Source organism: Pseudorasbora parva, chromosome 8, assembly GCF_024679245.1.
Source record: "Pseudorasbora parva isolate DD20220531a chromosome 8, ASM2467924v1, whole genome shotgun sequence".
NCBI lineage: Eukaryota > Metazoa > Chordata > Actinopteri > Cypriniformes > Gobionidae > Pseudorasbora > Pseudorasbora parva.
The window spans coordinates 41,619,561-41,639,326 of NC_090179.1; the positions used below are offsets into that span (position 1 = coordinate 41,619,561).

Consider the following 19,766-nt stretch of genomic DNA (forward strand, 5'->3'; position numbering starts at 1 on the left):
ATGATTCCTGACAGCATAGCGGTGCATTATTGAGTTGTGGAGTGTGAGTTTGCTAGTTATCTGTGCCTCAGGGTTTTTGTTCAGTTTGGCATCTCTCTTCTAGACTAGAAAACAAAACAAATTTGCTACGGTGCAAACAAAAAAATTGTGACTGTGACTGCTTTAAAACTAGTCAGGAGCCTCTATCAACCCATTAAACATTAATCTGAAATATAGCTGCAAGCAGCCATTATCGGGGCCAAGCGCAAGAAAAGCAAACAAGGAAGCCAGCAGCAGACCAACTGCAAAAATAAGTAAAGACATTTGGAGACAATTTTTAAGCAAAAAAAGAGACAACAAGACATGCCAGCATGGCTGGAAGTGTCAAACCAACTGCAACAATGAGCCATTAAAGACTTATTAACCTGATTTTAGGAAAAATAGCAGTACAATTTGAAATACAGTCATCAAGCGCAAAGAAGACAAGACATGCCAGCATGGCTGGAAGTCTCAAATCAACTGCAACAATGAGCTATTAAAGACTTATTAAGTTGATTTTAGGCAAAATAGCAGTACAATTTTAAATACAGTCAATAATAATGATTTAATGGTTTATCACTTTCGACCAATAGGTGGCACTGTTACGAAACTAATGTGGCGTCAGACTGAGATGTCAATGACACATGCAAAGTTTGGTGTCAACATGTCAAAGCATTGCAGAGATACAGCCTCAAGAGTCATTTTTGCATCATGGCTCATCTCTGTTGCAGTGGTATATGAAAACTTTTTTGTCTATCAACATGAAATCCATAACTATGTGTCAGCATGGTCTGAAGACGATACGGTTCAATTTTGGTGAAAATCGGACAAACGGTCTAGGATGAGTTTGAAAGAGTAGGTTTTTAACAAATAACAAGATGGAGGACAGATAGGTTTGCAAAATATGGTAAAATAGGTATCCATGTTCTTAGCATGAGCCAATGCATGTATTATGACCAGTTTCATTACAATGGGTTAATTTAATCTAAAGTTATTCGCATTTCTGTACATTTTATTACAACTTTTTACCACAAGGTGGCGCTGCTCCGAAACTTTTTGAGTACCTTCAGTGCATGGAGCGGAAGACACATACCGAGTTTTGTAACGATATGCCAATGCATTCGTAAATTATAGCATTAGCATTTTAAACCATAATACTGCATTGAAGTCAATAGGAATTTCATGTTTTGTTTTATTATAGCGCCACCAAGAGGCGCAATCCCACCAATTTTTTTATGTGTCCTCATAGTGAGCCCATACATATGTGTGTCAAGTTTGGTGGAAATATCTCATTTTGTTTTGGAGTTATAGACATTTATGTGAAAAAACACATACAAAATGACTGACACATGACTTTGATTGGATTTTACTACCCCTTACTATCAATATTTTGAGATTTGGGCATTAACATTTAGCTATCGACCTATGTTTCCGATTTTCTGACGCTGGTTTCGTCTCGATCGGACTAGCGGTTTCCAAGATATCAGCTAATGTTTTATAAGCACTTAATTACCACGCTGCACAAACCGTACATCGAAACCTGACATATTTGGTATCGTTGGACTCAGCAAGGATTCAGGAGTCCAAAAATATGTCAACCACACCCAAAGTTATAAGCGTTTGAAAAAATTTTTATCTACGTGTTCTTGTGGGCGGAGGGTTCGTCAACAAACGGTTCTAGTGACGTCATTCCTGAAGGAAGTGCAGGGGTGTAGTCCAAACCGGCCGTTCGCTGTAGGCTTTGAAAGGGAACTTCTGTTAAATAAAATATCTCGCTTGGCATTGAACATTTCACACTAACTAAAGTTTGAACGGGACCTTTAAATAGCCATAACTTGCTCAATTTTCAACCGATTTTCAAACTGTTTTGTTTGTTATAAACGTCAGAGATGTAGTTATGACACTACATACTTATGAATAATTATAACCATGGATTTCAAAATAAAAGTAACATTGAACAGAACAGATAGTTGCAATGAATATACACACGCACAAGGTATTTATGTTAAATCAATATATAGGCTACTAAAACTGAGTACCGAATGGCAACATGAGAAATTATATATATATCACACCGGTGATGACGATGGGGAATCCGCCGAAAGACATTTAGCCTTTATTATGTATATCTATGCTTTGATCGTCTCTTCTTCTTCTTCTGCTCTTTTTCCTGGCGGTTAGCAAACAGCGTTGCATTACCGCATGTGCCCCCTTCTGGATTGGAGTGTGGATCACCTGTGACTGACTGTATTCAGCGTCTGACTGTATGCATGACACAGTTCGGGACGAACACATGTACTGTTACACCCCTAATATATAATAATATAGATTAAACACTAATATCTAGTTCAAATGACAGTAATTAAAATAAAACAGTGGTGGCCAAAACTGATGTCTGGCAATGGAAAATTGACATCTTCACCCTGTATTCAAATATTATTAAAAATGTATTAAAGATTTTGTAAGCATATTGCGTAGTTGTGCCTGGAGTCGATTGTTTTATTTGTGATGATAAGGCCTGGCTGTGAAAGAAATTATGAACACATGCAAAAACAAAAGAGAACCAATAAAACATTAATAACGGATTATGTTGTAGTCACTGTATTTTTTTCTCTCTAAGCTTTTGCTTTGATTTCTTTTTTACGTAGTAAAATGAAACCTGTTGCTGTAGTTTGCCTTTTTTTTTCAAAACAGCTTTGTTGCTTAAACCTTAACCAAGTTTAGTGTTTTGTTCTTCCATCATAAATATTATATTCATAAATTGTTTCATCTTGACATACTTCCATTCAAAGTTGAACTGCATTTATGCATTCATTTTGCTTCTTCAATACAAATTCAGTCCCGTTCTAAATGATGCACGACTCTGTGGCAAGAACCTCTCAGGCTTTAGTTAGCAATAATGACCAGCTGTCTGTATCTTTAACATGTTTCCTTCTGATCGTCCAGGAAAAAGAAGTGACCATCACCATGCCCAGCGGAGAAACGTCGGTGGCCACTGTGAGAATCTGGAACGAGACCGTGTCCAATTTGACTCTGATGGCACTTGGGTCATCCGCCCCTGAAATTCTCCTGTCGGTCATTGAGGTGGGTGAGACTGTTGGGAAGTTGGGAAGCCTTTTTTTTAAACAATTAACTGCTTAACTACTAATTGCATTCGCAGCAGATGGCTAAACCCTCATTAGCGTAGCCTGAGGTTTTACTATTTCATTAACAACGCTCATAATTTAAGTGGTGCTTTGTCTGATTATTCCGTCTGCGTTGAAGCACGATCCGTCAAATATTTATAGACTCATAAAATATATGTTTTGTGGCTTTAGCTTTGCCTTTTTGCTGTGAGAACTTTTAGCATTTTAAAATTTACAGTCTTTCTGTTTTACTGGGGACATTGATATAAATATTCTCATCTTGCTCGCAGGGGCATATAAAACTTTTTATAGAATATTAACTTTCTAAAGTACTTGGATTAGCATGTCATGGATTTGCCAAACTGTGATGAAGAGTTATTATTGTTATCTAAAAACAAAAATTACACCCATAAACACATGTGGTAACCCTTTACTTAAAGCCTTTATGTATAATGCATATATTTTCATAAATATTTATAACCAAAGTTGTGTTTTGATGCATTATACTTATTAAAAGTGTATTATAATGTGTTTAATACACTTGTGTATAATAGGTGCCCTTTAAACCAGCTGTCTAAGAATGTACTTATGAAACAGAAAAATGTGCTTGTCAGAGCATTTTGATGGGTTAAACAGCTTCTTGGCCCTTCAAGATGGAGATGGTTACTCACTTAAAAATGTTGGGTTAAAAATAACCCAACACGTAACCCAACTGTGGGTTGATATAGCACCTACCCAACGTTGGGTTATTTTAACCCAATGCAATGGGTTAAAAAAACAGTTGGGTTAAAAGTAACCCAACAGTTGAGTTAAATTTTTATTTTTATTCATGCCATTATTTTAATAAATAAAATACCCATTGTTTTCAAATACAGATTTTTTATTTGTATAAAACAATAAATGTGCTTTAAAATATATATTGTAAATGTCAAACTAAATATTGGGGAGTAAATATTTATTGTAAATATACATAAATGTGTAAATAGTAAATTCAAAATACACAGCACACATAATACACAAAAATGTACATAAGGTAAACATACATAAAAGGTGTATATACAAAACAAAAATTAAAAATGAACACAACAAATATTAAATTAAAAACCTATACAAATATGGACAGAATACACAAATTCATAATATTAAAGTCTTCCAGAAATAAACAACTTTATTAAAAAAATCTACATTGTACACTGTATGCCTTGATGTGTTGTAAACATATGTAGCAAAACAAATACAAATTATGATAATCAAAGTTTTTAATGAGGCAGCAAAATATATATTCAAGTTTGCATGCTACAAAATCTCCCAAATGGGGCAGAGGTCTTTGGATAGTTCATGTCATAAATAAATAAAAAATCTGAAACATACAGCCAGTGCTTGAAATAAGGTCTTCTGTTCAACTGCCTCCACAGTGAAAATGAAAAAAATCAGCGAGGTCTCTTTGTCCCCAAGCATCGTCATGTGGATCCTGGCTTGTCTCACTGTTCAGCTAATGCACCATGTTAGTTCCAACCTTAAAAGAATAAAAAAAAGTTCAGTTTGCTTGCACTGTGACAACATCAGCAGTGTTAAATTACGTCAAAGTTGCAATGAAGCAGTGTTGTACTGAATTAAAGAAATTGTCACTAATTAGTCATTACATCTGCTGTTCATTTTTCACTAATCAACATACTAATCCTCATGCTGTTTCAAACCCGTAAGACTTCGGTTCATCTTCTGAACACAGAAAGGCAGTAAAGACATTAAAGTAATCCATGTGACTCCAGTAATTCAACCTCAGTTTTATGAAGTGACAAGCGTATATTCTATCCCTTAACCATAATTTACCACTTTATTTACAAAACATTAATCTCAACACGTTCACGAGAGCCCCTAGACGCATGCGTGTTGTGTTGAAGAGAGAGCAAATGTTGTTGTGTTATGTTTTTTTTTTGTGTTGTTGTTGCAAAAAGCACTCGTGTCGCTTCATAAAACTGAGGTTAGACCACTTGAATCCCATGGATTACTTTAAAGCTGTCTGTCCTGGGTCTTAAAGTGGTAGTTGCGTAGGTAGTCAATGGAGGGACAGAAACCTCGCAGATTTCTTTAACATTTGTGTTTCAAAGAACAACGAAAGTCTTACAACGACACGAGGGTAATTCATGAGATAGTTTACCCAAAAATGAAAATGATTCCATGATTTACTCACCCTCAAGCCAGCCTAGGTGTGTATGGCATTCTTCTTTCAGACAAATACAATCTGAGTTATATTAATAAATATCCTGGCTCTTCAAAGCTTTATAATGGAAGCCCATAATTTGAAGCCCAAAAATGCATCCATCCATTATAAAAGTGCTTCACACGGCTCCGGAGATTAATAAGAACCCATTGAAGTGAATTGATGGGATTGTGTAAGAAAAATATCCATATTTAACACGTTATAAAGTAAAATATCTAGCTTCCAATGGACCGCATTAAGTATTCAATTTCTGAAAAAAGCGTAACTGCTGTGAGAATAACGTCGGACGTAGCGTAAAAAAACGTAAATGTCGAGACGATTAAGTTGGACGTAGCGTAAGCGTTTTGAATTGCGAGAGGCGTTACAGTTTCTTTGTAAGTTGAATAAGGAAGGCTGTCTGTCGAAAATTTGTTATTTTAGTCTATAAAGTTTTAAATATGGATATTTTTCTACAAAAACCCATCGATTCACCTCAGAAGGCCCTTATTAACCTCATGGAGCCTTATGGATTACTTTCATAATGGATCGATGCACTTTTTTTGGGCTTCAAATTTTGACCATTATAATGCTTGGATTAGTCAGGACATTTATTAATAACTGATTGTGTTCGTCTGAAAGAAGAATGTCATATACACCTAGGATGACTTGAGGGTGAGTACATAATGGGATATTTTTTGGGTAAACTATTGGATAATCTATTAACAAGCAAAATCACTAAAGCAAATAATAAATGGATGCATATGAGCAGTGCACTTTATCAAAGCTAATTTGATAGTGTTGCTTTTACTTACAGGCTGATTGGTGAATGTAATTAAGCTTCTCTTCATTTCAGCATATGTTGGACACACCATGTTGTCCATTTGTGAGGTATGGCGATGATGGCAGGATGGGTTTTAAAGGCAATTTCTCCATGATCATCTTTGAAAGACAAGTTTAAAGAAAAAGAGAAAAAAACAGTTTTCACCTATACCAAATGTGTGGACCTGATTTCATATGCACTTAGACACAACCAAAACAACTTATTGAAATTAAAACATACTGTATGAAAATGAGAGAAGACAGCTGAAAAAATAATAATAAACTGGTTGTTTCCCAAATAACCTGGTTCTGTAGTAGCCCCTGCACTGCACATTGGCCTATCTAATGTTATTCAACTTACCAGCTTGTTAGTAGAGACTCCAAACCCGGAAATGTGCGTCAGATAAGGAAGACGTCGAACTTGTGTACTATTGGTGATACTCCAGGACTAGAGTCGAGAACCACTGAGATCCAATCCTTCCTCTGCATTAGAATGAAGCAGGGGGAAAAAATAACCAGAAAAGTAAACTAGTCTTTAAAAAATAATTGTGTACAACTTGTTTCAATATCGTACTCACCTTTAATTAAATGGCAGAGGTTCAACTGTTCTAGTCTTTGCTTCACAAATGAATCCATTTGTCTAAAACACAGGTATATAACACATTTAGTACAACATATTTAAAATAAAGGCAAAAACTGTCATAGCTTCATAAGAAAACGTACTATGGTTGTATGATTTAGCTACTCCTGTAATACGTTTAATAGTAACATGCATAATATATATTCATATGACAACATTCATTATGAATATGGGCCTACCACATTTCTGCCAAATTATCATAGTTGCAGTTTGTGTTAACTTACTACGGTAAAACTAGGTAATTTGTGGGTTGGAAAACATTCTAACTGTTGTGAACTAACGTTAAAATTGTTAGCACAATATTTCAGTTTTCTGCGTCAATGCTGTTGTGAATATCTGCACTCATTCATCTCACAACAGATATTTAGAGTAGTAAGTTATACTGTTGGATATTCGGCGAATTCAAACGCTTCTCCCTGGATCTCACAGCGCTGCTGTGGTGTCGTGTGACCGGGTCTGAGCTCGCGCTGCACGCGGGCCGAGCTGATAATGCTCCGCGCGGCTTTAGATAGTGATTTCAGACTAGGCATTAGTTACTTACTTTCTGTATCACCGTATTAAGTTTCTAAATAGGTACACTAGAATAATGTTTTTACTTTATTACTGCTAGCGAGCTAACTGGGATAGCTATGGTTTATTTCCAATCTATCTCATTTTTCCAGAGAGCATTAAAGGGATTTTTTTTTAATAAAATTCAGTTTTCGACTATATTCAACGTTTCAGTACACAATACATAATGTTATAAGAGTTGTATTCATAAAAAAATGGCATGTCTTACCTTTCATTTCATAATCAGGCTGCAGCAGCGTCTTCTGTTGGCAGTAACTGGACGGTTAAAATTTGAACCGTCACTGGGGAAACCGTATTTAACCCAACGGCCGGGTTATTACTTTAACGATGTTAAAATAACCCAACATTTTGCAAAACAACCCAACATATTGACCCAATATGTGTAACCCAACGGTTGGGTACAAAAAATAACCCAACGTTTTTTAGTGTGTAGAGAGATGCATGCTGATCGCTGCTCTCGCTAATGAGGGTCCGGATCATGTTTATTAATGAGACGCTCCTGGTTCGCTCCTCGTCGTCCACCGCATGGAAACAGTGTCTCAGATCTGTGTGACTCTGCCTGCGGGAGACGCTCACCGCTGTGTTGGCCAACATTTAGCATGTCGGTGTGAGTGCTAACTGAGCTTTATTGCCTCACATTTGTCTGGTCACGTTGTTTGTCACTCTGCATCCCCAGATCTAATGTGTTAGGACATCCGTCAGGCCTCAGTGTTTCACTCGAGGGTTTCACGCACACAGCGGGATTATTGTTGTACGGCTAACGCATCTAAACAACGCAATCACAATGCATCGTTCATCTTGAAAAATTGCAGCTAAGGAGATGCAGTCAGGCAGATTTAGGCGTCAGATGTGTGAAATCTCATTGCAAGCTCAGCTGGAAAGGAGGTGCGGGTTGAATTATCTGTTTGTCACAGACTGATCCCAAAGGTTCGCCTGCTTGTGTAGATATAGAGAGATATCAGCGGTAGAGCCATGCACAGACATAGATAACCAACACCTCTGTGCTTTTATTTCATTCTTTTTTTTTCTTGTTTTATCATCCCCAAGGACATTTGTTTAGTTTTCAAAGATGTTCAGTGAATGTGACATATCTTGAGGGTGAATTGAATGCTACCGAGTCTGAATAACACACATTTCTCATTGATCTGATGTTAAGAGGAAAGTGACACTCCGTCTGTTGTTTATTTGTTCTGACTGATCTGTCATTTAATTGAACCATTTACACACTGATATGTTTGCGTAGGTCGAATGCTGCGCTCCATTCAACAAAGAAAGTGTGAATTTATCATTTTCCTAATTGGAAAAGTGTGTTACAACTGCAGTTGAATTCAGACTTTCAGCATCCACAATTTTGCTGAGATGCTGGGTCTATGCCATCACATTAATGTCCTGTGTTTGCATTGTTATATGTTGATACATTATTTGATTGATTCTTTGCACCTGATTCTTGTTTCCTTTATTGATCTATGTTATGGTCTATATATATATATATATATATATATATATATATATATATATATATATATATATATATATATATATATATATATATATATACACTTTTGTTTTTAACCCCCGTTTTTCATGAGCAGGGGCCTATTGCACAAAACTAGGATAGGGGATTAAGTAAGGGATAATGTACACCCAGCCGGTTGTTATCGCAGAATAAACCCCGACAGAGTGATCAGGACCCCGACGCGAAGCGGAGGGGTCTTGCATCACTCTGAAGGGGTTTATTCTGCGATAAAAACCGGCTGGGTGTACATTATCCCGCTTATTACACAGCTACTAGTCTCAAATAAATAATTAGCCTATTAGACACAAAATATTGTCTCGAGATTAAATATTTTATTAGCTCTTCCACAAAGCTTCCGCGAAGGAAAACAGTTCCAACCTGCTTTAAGCCTTTATCTATTGCTGAAGATTTGCCTTGCTAAATGTTGAAAATTAATGCTGAAAGGGTTAGTTCACCCAAAAATGTTACTCACCCTCAAGTTATCGTAGGTGTATATGACATTCTTCTTTCAGACAAATACAATCAGAGTCATATTTAAAAAGTCCAGGCTAACGTTAATCCCAGCAGTTGTTGTAGTTGTGTGAGTCCATAAAAAATGCAGCTGTCCGTCAAATAACGTGCTCCACACGACTCCGATGGGTTAATAGAGCCTTCTGATTCGAATCAATGCGTTTGTGTAAGAAAAAGATCTATATTAAAAACGTTATAAAGGAAACCTGCCTTGATGTCTTCCATTGTAACCCACGACTGTTTAAGCCACACGATGGCGCCAGCGTTAAGCATAGAAGTAGTACCGGTCAAGATAACTCGTAGTACCCGTATGAGCGGGTGTTATCTGCAAATAACGTACCGCTGGAATGCGCGATTGACCAATCAGAATCAAGTATTTCACAGAGCCGTGTAATAAGTAAGGGATAATGTACACCCAGCCGGTTGTTATCGCATAATAAACCCAGACAGAGTGATCAGTGATCTTGCATCACTGAAGGGGTTTATTCTGTAATAACAACCGGCTGGGTGTACATTATCCCGCTTATTACACAGCTACTAGTCTCAAATAAATAATTATTAGACACAAAATATTGTCTTGAGATTAAATATTTTATTAGCTCTTACGCAAAGCTTCCGCGAAGAAAAACAGTTCCAACCTGCTTTAAGCCTTTATCTATTGCTGCTAAATGTTGAAAATGAATGCTGAAAGGGTTAGTTCACCCAAAAATGAATCCAAGCCTATGATTTACTCACCCTCAAGTTATCATAGGTGTATATGACACTCTTCTTTCAGACAAATACAATCAGAGTTGTATTTAAAAAGTCCAGGCTAACGTTAATCCCAGCAGTAGTTGTAGTTGTGTTTGAAGTCCATAAAAAATGCAGCTGTCCGTCAAATAACGTGCTCCACACGACTCCGATGGGTTATTAGAGCCTTCTGATTGGAATCGATGCGTTTGTGTAAGAAAAATATCTATATTAAAAACTTTATAAAGGAACCCCGCCTTGAAGTCTTCCATTGTAACCCATGGCTGTTTAAGCCACAAGATGGCGCCAGCGTTAAGCATAGAAGTAGTACCGGTCAAGATAACTCGCAGTACCCGGATGGGCAGGTGCTATCTGGAAATAACATACCGCTGGAATGTGCGATTGACCAATCAGAATCAAGTATTTCACAGAGCCGTTTAATAAGCCAGGATATCTTGGTGATCCTGGCTCAATTTGTCCGCTAGTTATCTTTCTTTATTGTTATCGTTGTTGGTGTGAATGTGCCTTCAGGGTACGTTTACACGACAGCGGTGTACTAAATTTTGCATACAGATGACAAGATCACCAAGATATCCCGGCTTAATCCCTTATCCTAGTTTTGTGCTATAGGCCCCTGAACTCATGAGCTCAGAGATCGAAGACTTTTTCTATGTACACAGAAGACCCATTTATCTCAAATATTGTTCAAAAATCTGTCTAAATCTGTGTTAGTGAGCACTTCTGCTTTGCCAAGATAATCCATCCACCTCACAGGTGTGGCATATCAAGATAATGCATAATTATTGCACAGGTGTGCCTTAGGCTGGCAAAAATAAAAGGCCACTCTCAAACAACTATTAAAAAAGGTTCAGATATTCACTGATGCTCCAGAAGGAAACACGATGCATTATATATATATATATATATATATATATATATATATATATATATATATATATATATATATATATATATATATAAATAATACAAATTAGACATGTGCCGATTTTCGATAATGCGATTTATCACGATAATGAATATGCACGATATTGTTATCGTGGGCACTTTAAAATATCGTAAATAATAATTTATCAACAATTTATAATTTTTTTATAATGCACTCAAGAATACTTTGCCCATCAACAGTATAAATGCTCAACACTGCTGTATTCTGCGTCAAAGGGACCCGCTCAGATATAAACAAGCCCAACGTGCGTTTGCGCATGACTGAACCGGTGAAGGTGACGCGCTGCTGAAGTGCCGCTCAGTGACAGCAGAGGGCGCTGATGAACTGCAGAATGCAGCCGGTTACCCCGGAAACCAGCAAACAAACAAAAAAACGCATGTAGTTTTTAAAACAGCCATTCGTTTTTGTAATCTCAATGTTGTTCATCACAGCACCAAATACTTAATACTTAAAGACTTAATAGGCTATTTATTTTCAAATTTAAACATTTTTATGTTTTAATCTGGACTACAACCCTAATAATTAGAACTGTTCTAATTATTTGTTATTGTTCAGTATAACTTTGAGATACGACTTCATTAGTTAACATGTGTTAATTCATTATTACCAAACTGACAATGAAAAATACTTATAAAGAATGAATCATTCTATGTTAATTTCTTAGTTACTTTTTAGTAACATTAAAATCAAAATAAATTTTAATGGACCTAAGATAAAACTAACAATGATCAGTATTTCTTAACTAACATTACCAAAAACATTATACTTTCTGTACCAAATGTAGCTATTGCTCAATCTTAGTTAATGCATTAACTAATGAGCCCTTATTGTAATTTGTAAGCCTGTTGTAAAGTGTACCTGTTGTTCATAGCCTAATTCTTTTGCACTTAAATCTGTTTGAAAATTTTACTTTTACAGCTCTGAAAAAAATCAAGAGACCACTTAACATTGATTTCTCAATGAGGGGTCTCTTAATTTTTTCCGGAGCTGTATATATTTTTGGTGCATTATTGTATTTAAACATTCAGTTATTTTTGTTCTTACAAAAATAGTTCTTAAAGCTGTTATGCTATGGCAACACTTTTTTTTTTGCAACTTATTTAAATATCGTGATAATATCGTATATCGTGATAAAACGTCATCAATTAATCGCAGCATGAAAAATTGATATCGGCACATGCCTAATACAAATAAAAAAAACTGGACATATTTATCATGTTCAAAAGTTTTCACCCCCCAGCTCTTAATGCATCGTGTATTCTTCTGGAGCATCAGTGATTGTTTGAACCTTTTTTAATAGTTGTGTTTGTGTCCCTCAATCATCCTAAGTGTGAAAAGATGGATCCCAAAATTTTTTTTTTTTTAATCCTTTTGGAATTTGACACGCAATAAACCCTTTGTTAATCTACGTTTTAAACTAACTGAAGCAAATGATCATCGCACAAAAATGTTGTCAGTGGCCCCACCCACAAAATCCCATTGGTCCATAATTCTGCTCCACATTGCTAATGTATACATTAAACCTCAGCTGTGTTCTGATTGGCTGTGTTTTTGTCATGTGTGTGTTACAGGTGTGTGGTCATGGTTTTAAGTCCGGTGAGCTGGGTCCAGGTACCATAGTGGGCAGCGCTGCCTTTAATATGTTTGTGATCATTGGGATCTGTGTGTGGGTGATTCCTGACGGCGAGGTGAGGAAGATCAAACATCTGAGAGTCTTCTTCATCACCGCGTTCTGGAGTATCTTCGCTTACATCTGGCTCTACCTGATCCTGGCTGTCATCTCACCTGGAGTTGTGGAGGTGTGTGTGTGTGTGCGTGCGTGCGTGCGTGTGTAGGTTTATATTACATTATGTGGACCAAATGTCCCCATAAAGATAGTAAAACCTGAGATCACCTACATTGTTGAGACCAGCAGGACTCCCACAAAACAGGAATATCTAAAATAAAATAAAAACTAAAACAAAATAAAAAGGAGTGCAAGTACTAGTACTAGTGCAAGCACAGGTAAAGTTTCCAATTGTAAAGTTTTTGCAGTGTTTGCCAATCACAGACATATGTGTTGATTTCTTGAACGCAATGACCAATCAGATGCATTTAAGTTAAATCCACTCACCACTCAGTTTTTGTTCTGTGCAGAATTCTGGCAAATCTAAATCTACAGTTTGCCAGGTGTGGGACAAAACATGAATGATGCGGTGGGAGCAGAACAAATCTGTCCCGCACACAGTGGCGCCTCCAGAATTTTTTCATAGGGGTGGCCAGATGGGGCCACTTAAAATCTTGGGGTGGCACACCAAAACTAGAAACCATAATTTCAGAATTGTATTCTACTGGTGTAGTAAACCGGCCTGTAGCACGTCACGACACATAATTCCGCATCGTCTTTTACTAAAAAATATTTTTTGACTTATTTACTTACCAGTAGTTTTCGTCTTCTAACGTTAACTTCTTTTGAAATTGTTGACTGACGGGCATGCGCTGACCTGTTGCTGTCTGAGCGTGCAAAGTTTATTAATAAGTCTATTAATTTATGAGGCTCTTCAGTTCAAATTATCCAGTACCATAATAATAATACTCTTTATTTTTCAAGTTTATAAATGATTTTCAAAACGGATTTGGAAAAAAAAAACATACACACAAAATGACTTATTTTAAATATTATATATATATATATATATATATATATATATATATATATATATATATATATATATAAACGTCTTGGGCATGTCAAAGATTAGTAACAACTTTAGCTTTGATGCATTGTTAGTTTTTGTACAGCATCAGATTTTGTCTCCCTCATTTACTGTTCGTGCCTGTTTTTGCCCCATTGACTTCCATTATAGCCACATTTTTTGATTGGAAAGCCATGACACCATATAATCACAAATTCTTGGTTGTTGGTGGTTTTCCCTGTTGGGAAGAGGTAAAATGTGTATTTTTTACAGTTGATAACCAGGTGGCACCATTAACCCTTTAGATAGGCCTGTGCTGAAAAAAAAGAAGCTTAGTTTCTGGTATTATATAGAGTATAGAGTATAATAACTGCATATAAATGAGGGATTAAAAAAATGTAAATCTGATGCTAAGTGATAAGAGTGACAATGAAACAATGACAGCAGCTCAACAATAAACATGGAATCAAGTATGTAAACTTGCAACAGAACACATTTTAAATTATTTTACCTTTGATTATTTTATTTATTTCTGAAGAACTCTTTAGAAGCCCGTATTGGTGCACTTTAAAGGGTTAGTTCACCCAAAAATGAAATTTCTGTCATAATTTACTCTCCCTCATGATGTTCCAAACCTTTGGGGGCAACATTGACTTCCATGGTAGGAATGTGTCTTCATATGTATTCTACATAAAGAAATGCATACAGGTTTGGAACAACTTGAGGGTGAGGAAATTATGACACATAATTATGACACGTCTCTTTAAGCAGTCATTCTGAACCAGTAACCACTTTACTGACAATTCTGAAATTCAAAAATGTTTAATCCTCTTTATTAATTTACTATTATGACTATATTATGTAATTATTATTTGTCTCATTTTAATCTAAATATTTTTTAAATATCAAACTGCTATGATAACATTAATTAGGCTATAATCTATTAATTAACCGTTCTAATGTCTAGAAAAATAAGTCTGCCAAGCTCTGATAATGGAATATTATATTATATTATCCATTAAAAAAACAATAGGCCTACCTTTAGTTCACGGATGTGTCTGTCATCACTGCTGCTTTCAGTCAAACAGTCTAAAACACTGAAATGCTTCTCTGCAAAGGGTGCAGTTTGTCTTAGGTTCATCTTAAGTTACTGGACAGATCCACTCATGATACCTTTTTTTTCTATTCAGCCCTATATCTGGAAATCCTCTTGCGTTCAAACTGTGGACGCGAGCTCGACCAATTTTTTAAAAAACCGCGCGAGTTTCCAGCGCATGTTCTCGAGACTCCGTCGCTATGGCAGCAAAGCGCCGCTAAAACGCAATCTTGTGCATCGCGTCCCGTATTGGTTTGATACGGGGCGCGTCATCATTTTGCTTATTCTAAATATTGATTAGGGCTGGTACCTAGCGTATATTTCATCCCTATAATCAAATACATATACATATACATACACACACACACACACACACACACACACACACACACATGTTGGTATATGTGGTTTACGGGGACCTTCCATAGGTGTAATGGTTTTTATACTGTACGACCCTTATATTCTATCGTCCTACACTGCCCCTAAGCCTACCCATCACAGAAAACATTATGCATTTTTATATTTTTAATAAAACATTGTTTAGTGTGTTTTTAAAGCTATTTAAAATATGAGGACATATTAAACCACATTTATGTTGTAATACCAGTGCAATACCCATGTAGTTATACAAATTTGTGTCCGCATAAATCACATAAACACACACACACACACACACACACACACACACACACACACACACACACACATATATATATATATATATAAACATTTTTGTTGATGTGTACATTTGTTTTAAAATGTACACATCAATTTTGTTATATGCAAAGTAACACTTAAAACAAATGATACACAATTAGTAAAAGGTTTAAGAAATGACTGAAATGTGAAAACTTATGACATACAGTAATGAGAATATAATGAGAATTACCATATATACTGAGAAAAAACTCAAAAGTAACAGTCTGGAGATATTACAGTTGAAAATAAGAAATTGAAAAAATCATATTGGTGGTGGTTGAGGAGATTCCCCCCTTCTATGTAAAGTGCTCTGGAGTGCCTAGAAAAGCGCTATATAAATGTAACATTATTTTTATTATTATTATTAATTATATTGATCATAAAAAGCGTTTTGTTTTTCTTAATACAAAATATAATATCTTTCTTTGTTTTAACTTGAAATGTGACCGCTTTACTCATACAAGTGCAATATGTGCATGACAAACATGTTTACTTTACTAAGTCACACAAAATGGTTATAAATCTACCGGTCCTTCAGACAACAAGACCATATTGAGTCATTTGTAATGGTGAAGTGAGCTGGTACAGAGCTGTTTGTCTCTGTTTAATGTAGCTAGAAGTGCCTCTTTGCTTGGTTCGTATCAGACTGTTTGTTTTTCTCTGCTTTTTCTTTTGCTTGCTGTGGTCTTTTCTCTCTAAAACACTAATCTAGGGTCTGTTTACTTTGTGTGTTTGCTCTATTGACGTGTGTGTGTGTGTGTGTGTGTGTGTGTGTGTGTGTGTGTGTGTGTGTGTGTGTGTGTGTGTGTGTGTGTGTGTGTGTGTGTGTGTGTGTGTGTGTAGATATGGGAAGCTCTGGTCACTCTCTGCTATTTCCCCGTTTGTGTGATTCTGGCGTGGATCGCTGACCGCCGCCTCCTTTTCTACAAGTACATGTCCAAACGTTACCGGGCCGACAAAAGAACAGGTGTTGTTGTGGAGACAGAGGGGGAAATGACCCCCAAAGGTATGGAGATGATGATGGATGGCAAGTTTCCACTGAGGGCCGGAGCCATAGGGATTGGCACACACGAACATTACCAGGATGGAACCGGCAACATAGCAGGCACGATGGCAAATCTACCCAACTCCAACAGCACAACCGTTTACATGGACAGTGTCAAGGACCTGGATGAGAGCCGTAAAGAAGTGAGAAAAGACACATGCACTCATTTAAACAAACATTTATGCATTGATAGTCACACACAGAACTTTAAAAGTTCACCTTGGTTGACATGTTTTTCCTCCTGACAATCCAAGACACCGAACTAAAAAGATTCTCAAAGGAACAGAAAAGTTCTGAGAGTAAACGCCAAAGCATTGAAATATATCATTTTTTTTCTTTCCATCACCATGTTCTCTTAAAGGGCTAGTTCACCCAAAAATGAAAATTCAGTCATTAATTCCCCACCCCCGTTCATCTTCACAACACAGATTATGATTCTTTTGATGAAACCTGAGAGCTTTCTGTTCCTCCATTGACAGTTTATGCAACTACCACTTTGACACTTCAAAAAGTTCATTAAGAGAGCCTAACTAATCCATATGAATTGAGTCCAAAATTTTCTGAAGAGAAAATGTAATTTTTGATCACTTTAACAGACTAAAGTTAGGCTTTTATTTACATCCACATTCATAACTCATACATCAGTTGTGGCAAACTAGAGCCCCTTTCACACTGCCATTCCGGCAAATACACGGATAATGCGACCCGGCATTTGTTCCCGGGCCGCTAGATTTGGTCCATTCACACTGCCAGCGAAATACCGTAATATGTGCGCTTTCACACACATATAGTAAGGATAGTAAGGAGCTCCGTGGTCTCGACTTGTGTCCAGTTTGCGCACATTTCTGCTTGTTTAATTTTAGTTTCTTTTGTATACAAACACTCTCTGCGTTTAAAACACCGACGAGCTCTTCTGGCACTGCAGGGTTGTATTATTGAAAAAACAAGCTCTAGGAGTCGCACGATAACTACGAAACACGTTGTGGCATTAGTTTTGCATTTTGTTCACACAGCGCTCGTCCCGGATCGAACCCCACAATGTTAATAGGTCCCCGACCCGGGTTCAATTCGGTAATCAATTCCGGGACGTGGTTGCTTTCACACAGAAGGCGACCCGGCAATGGGAATATTGCGGGTCCGACGTGCAGTGTGAAAGGGGCTTAGCATGTTCGCTTGATGTGTGAGAACCGATGAGGTTCATTATCATGTTGCGCAGCACGTTTGAGCTTCGCTTGAGCTTCGCTTGAGATTCGCTTGAGCTTCTGTTTATGTTCGCTGATCAGTTTTTATGTGAATAAACGCCTAAATTAATTCTGATCATCATATAACGAATGCACTCTTCCGAAAATGTGGTCTAACACACTTTAATTCATATGGATTAGTTAGGATCTCTTTATGAAGTTTTTGAAGTTTCAAAGTGGTAGTTGTGTATAGCTGTCAGTGGAGGGACAGCAAGCTTTCAGAGTTTAATCAAAAAGATCTTAATTTGTGTTCTGAAGATGAACGAAAGTCTTACAGATTTGGAACGAAATGATTAGTTTAAGGGCTGCAACATAATTTCCAAATTATTGTTTTCCAAAAGAGTCAGTCAAACTCTAGAAAAGTCTAAATTAACTGTAAAAAAAAGTACAGCTAAGGTGCTATTTTCCATGTCTTGTGGAGTAAAGTCATAGCTTAACTTGAGGAACAGGCTGAAATGTAAGTTCAGCTGTAAGTCTAAAAAAATAACCAGTGACTAACTGATAAACTAATTGGCATTTGTGCATGCACCCCAATCTGTGAGAGCAGTTCTGTTTGTTTAGTGTCATTGACATCAAACCTGACAGACTGGTCATGTGCAAGCTTTGAGTTCTGAAAGCTACAGCTATTTTCAGGTTTGGAAAAACATGAGTGTGAGCAAATGATGACAGAACTGACATTGGACTTGCAACAGACAGCCCATATTTTCTTGACCTTTGAATGTTGCTTGGCAGGTGATCCGTATCCTGAAGGACCTGAAGCAGAAATACCCAGATAAGGAGCTGGATCAGCTGGTAGACTTGGCCAACTACTACGCCCTCCTTCATCAGCAGAAAAGTCGCGCTTTTTATCGTGTCCAGGCCACACGCATGATGATCGGGGCCGGTAATGTGCTGAAGAAACACGCGGCGGATCACTCTCGCCGCACTGTGGTGGTGGGCGGGACAGAGGCTTTGGATGAGGGTGACCTTGCTGTCTGCAGCCGCATTTCCTTCGAGAGTGCGCATATCCAGTGCATGGAGAACTGCGGCACCATCATGATACCTGTGGTGTGTCGAGGAGGCTTGGGGGAGAGCACCTTCTATGTCGACTACTGTACGGAAGACGGCACAGCCAACGCTGGATCAGATTATAAGTACTGTGAAGGGACACTGGTGTTCAAACCTGGAGAAACCATGAAACACATTAAGGTGAGGAGGAGTGAAAGGAGAAAAGAAAACATTGCTGGGAAATCCAGCTGAAATCAGTAGATGGTTTTGCAAGGTTTATATATTGTCTAATTTATGGTCATTAGATGGTCCAAGCTTGTCTGGCTAGTTAATGAGTTGGGATGGTCTCAAGTATACAAAAGTGTCACCAATGATTGATCATGAAAAGTATTTGCATGAACTTTGTAGTACTATACATTTCTTTCTTTGTAAGTTTCCTAGGAACATGTCAACAAAATAAAGTTTGGTCCAGCAGAACACGGTAGATGCCTTTACATGGTTTCTGCCTGATCATTTATGGTCATTAGCCGGTCCCAGATTGCCTAGATTAGTGGTTCCCAAACACGTTCCTGGAGGCCCTCCAACAGGGCGCATTTTTCATGTCTCCTCAATCAAACACACCTGATTCTGGTCGTCATCCCATACCTAGGATGACCTGAATCAGGTGTTTCAGACAAAGGAGACATGCAAAATGTGCACTGTTGAGGGGCCTTTGCCCTTGGGGTTGGAGCTAAACTGTGAAACGTGGTTGGGAATCAATGGTCTAGATCAGGGCTATTCAAATCTTACCCTGGAGGGCCAATGCACTGCAGAGTTTAGCTCCAACCCTGATCAAACACACCCACCTGTGATTTTCTAATGATCCTGGAGACATTGATTAGCATGTTCAGGTGTGCTTGATTAAGGTTGGAGCTAAACTCTGCACTGCA

At 37.3% G+C, this 19,766-nt stretch overlaps 1 protein-coding gene and 1 long non-coding RNA gene across 5 annotated transcripts in view; one reads left to right on the forward strand and one right to left on the reverse strand.

Annotated features, from left to right (window-relative positions):
- slc8a2b (solute carrier family 8 member 2b) overlaps positions 1 to 19,766 on the forward strand; it is a 158,430-nt gene that overhangs the window by 117,049 nt on the left and 21,615 nt on the right. For all 3 annotated transcript variants that reach the window (XM_067451306.1, XM_067451304.1, XM_067451305.1), the window contains exons 3-6: positions 2,965 to 3,102; positions 12,666 to 12,893; positions 16,408 to 16,752; positions 18,583 to 19,038. In XM_067451306.1, the coding sequence (XP_067307407.1) occupies positions 2,965 to 3,102; positions 12,666 to 12,893; positions 16,408 to 16,752; positions 18,583 to 19,038 (1,167 nt within the window). The remainder of the gene's footprint in view (positions 1 to 2,964; positions 3,103 to 12,665; positions 12,894 to 16,407; positions 16,753 to 18,582; positions 19,039 to 19,766) is intronic.
- LOC137085325 (uncharacterized) lies at positions 3,998 to 7,269 on the reverse strand. 2 transcript variants are annotated; one of them, XR_010906965.1, is made up of 4 exons: positions 6,741 to 7,269; positions 6,524 to 6,645; positions 6,156 to 6,282; positions 3,998 to 4,659 (listed from the first exon to the last, which is right to left on the reverse strand). It is a non-coding gene; the product is annotated as an uncharacterized lncRNA (long non-coding RNA). The 2 variants fall into 2 exon arrangements; XR_010906964.1 differs by having other exon boundaries at positions 4,023 to 4,659; positions 6,524 to 7,269.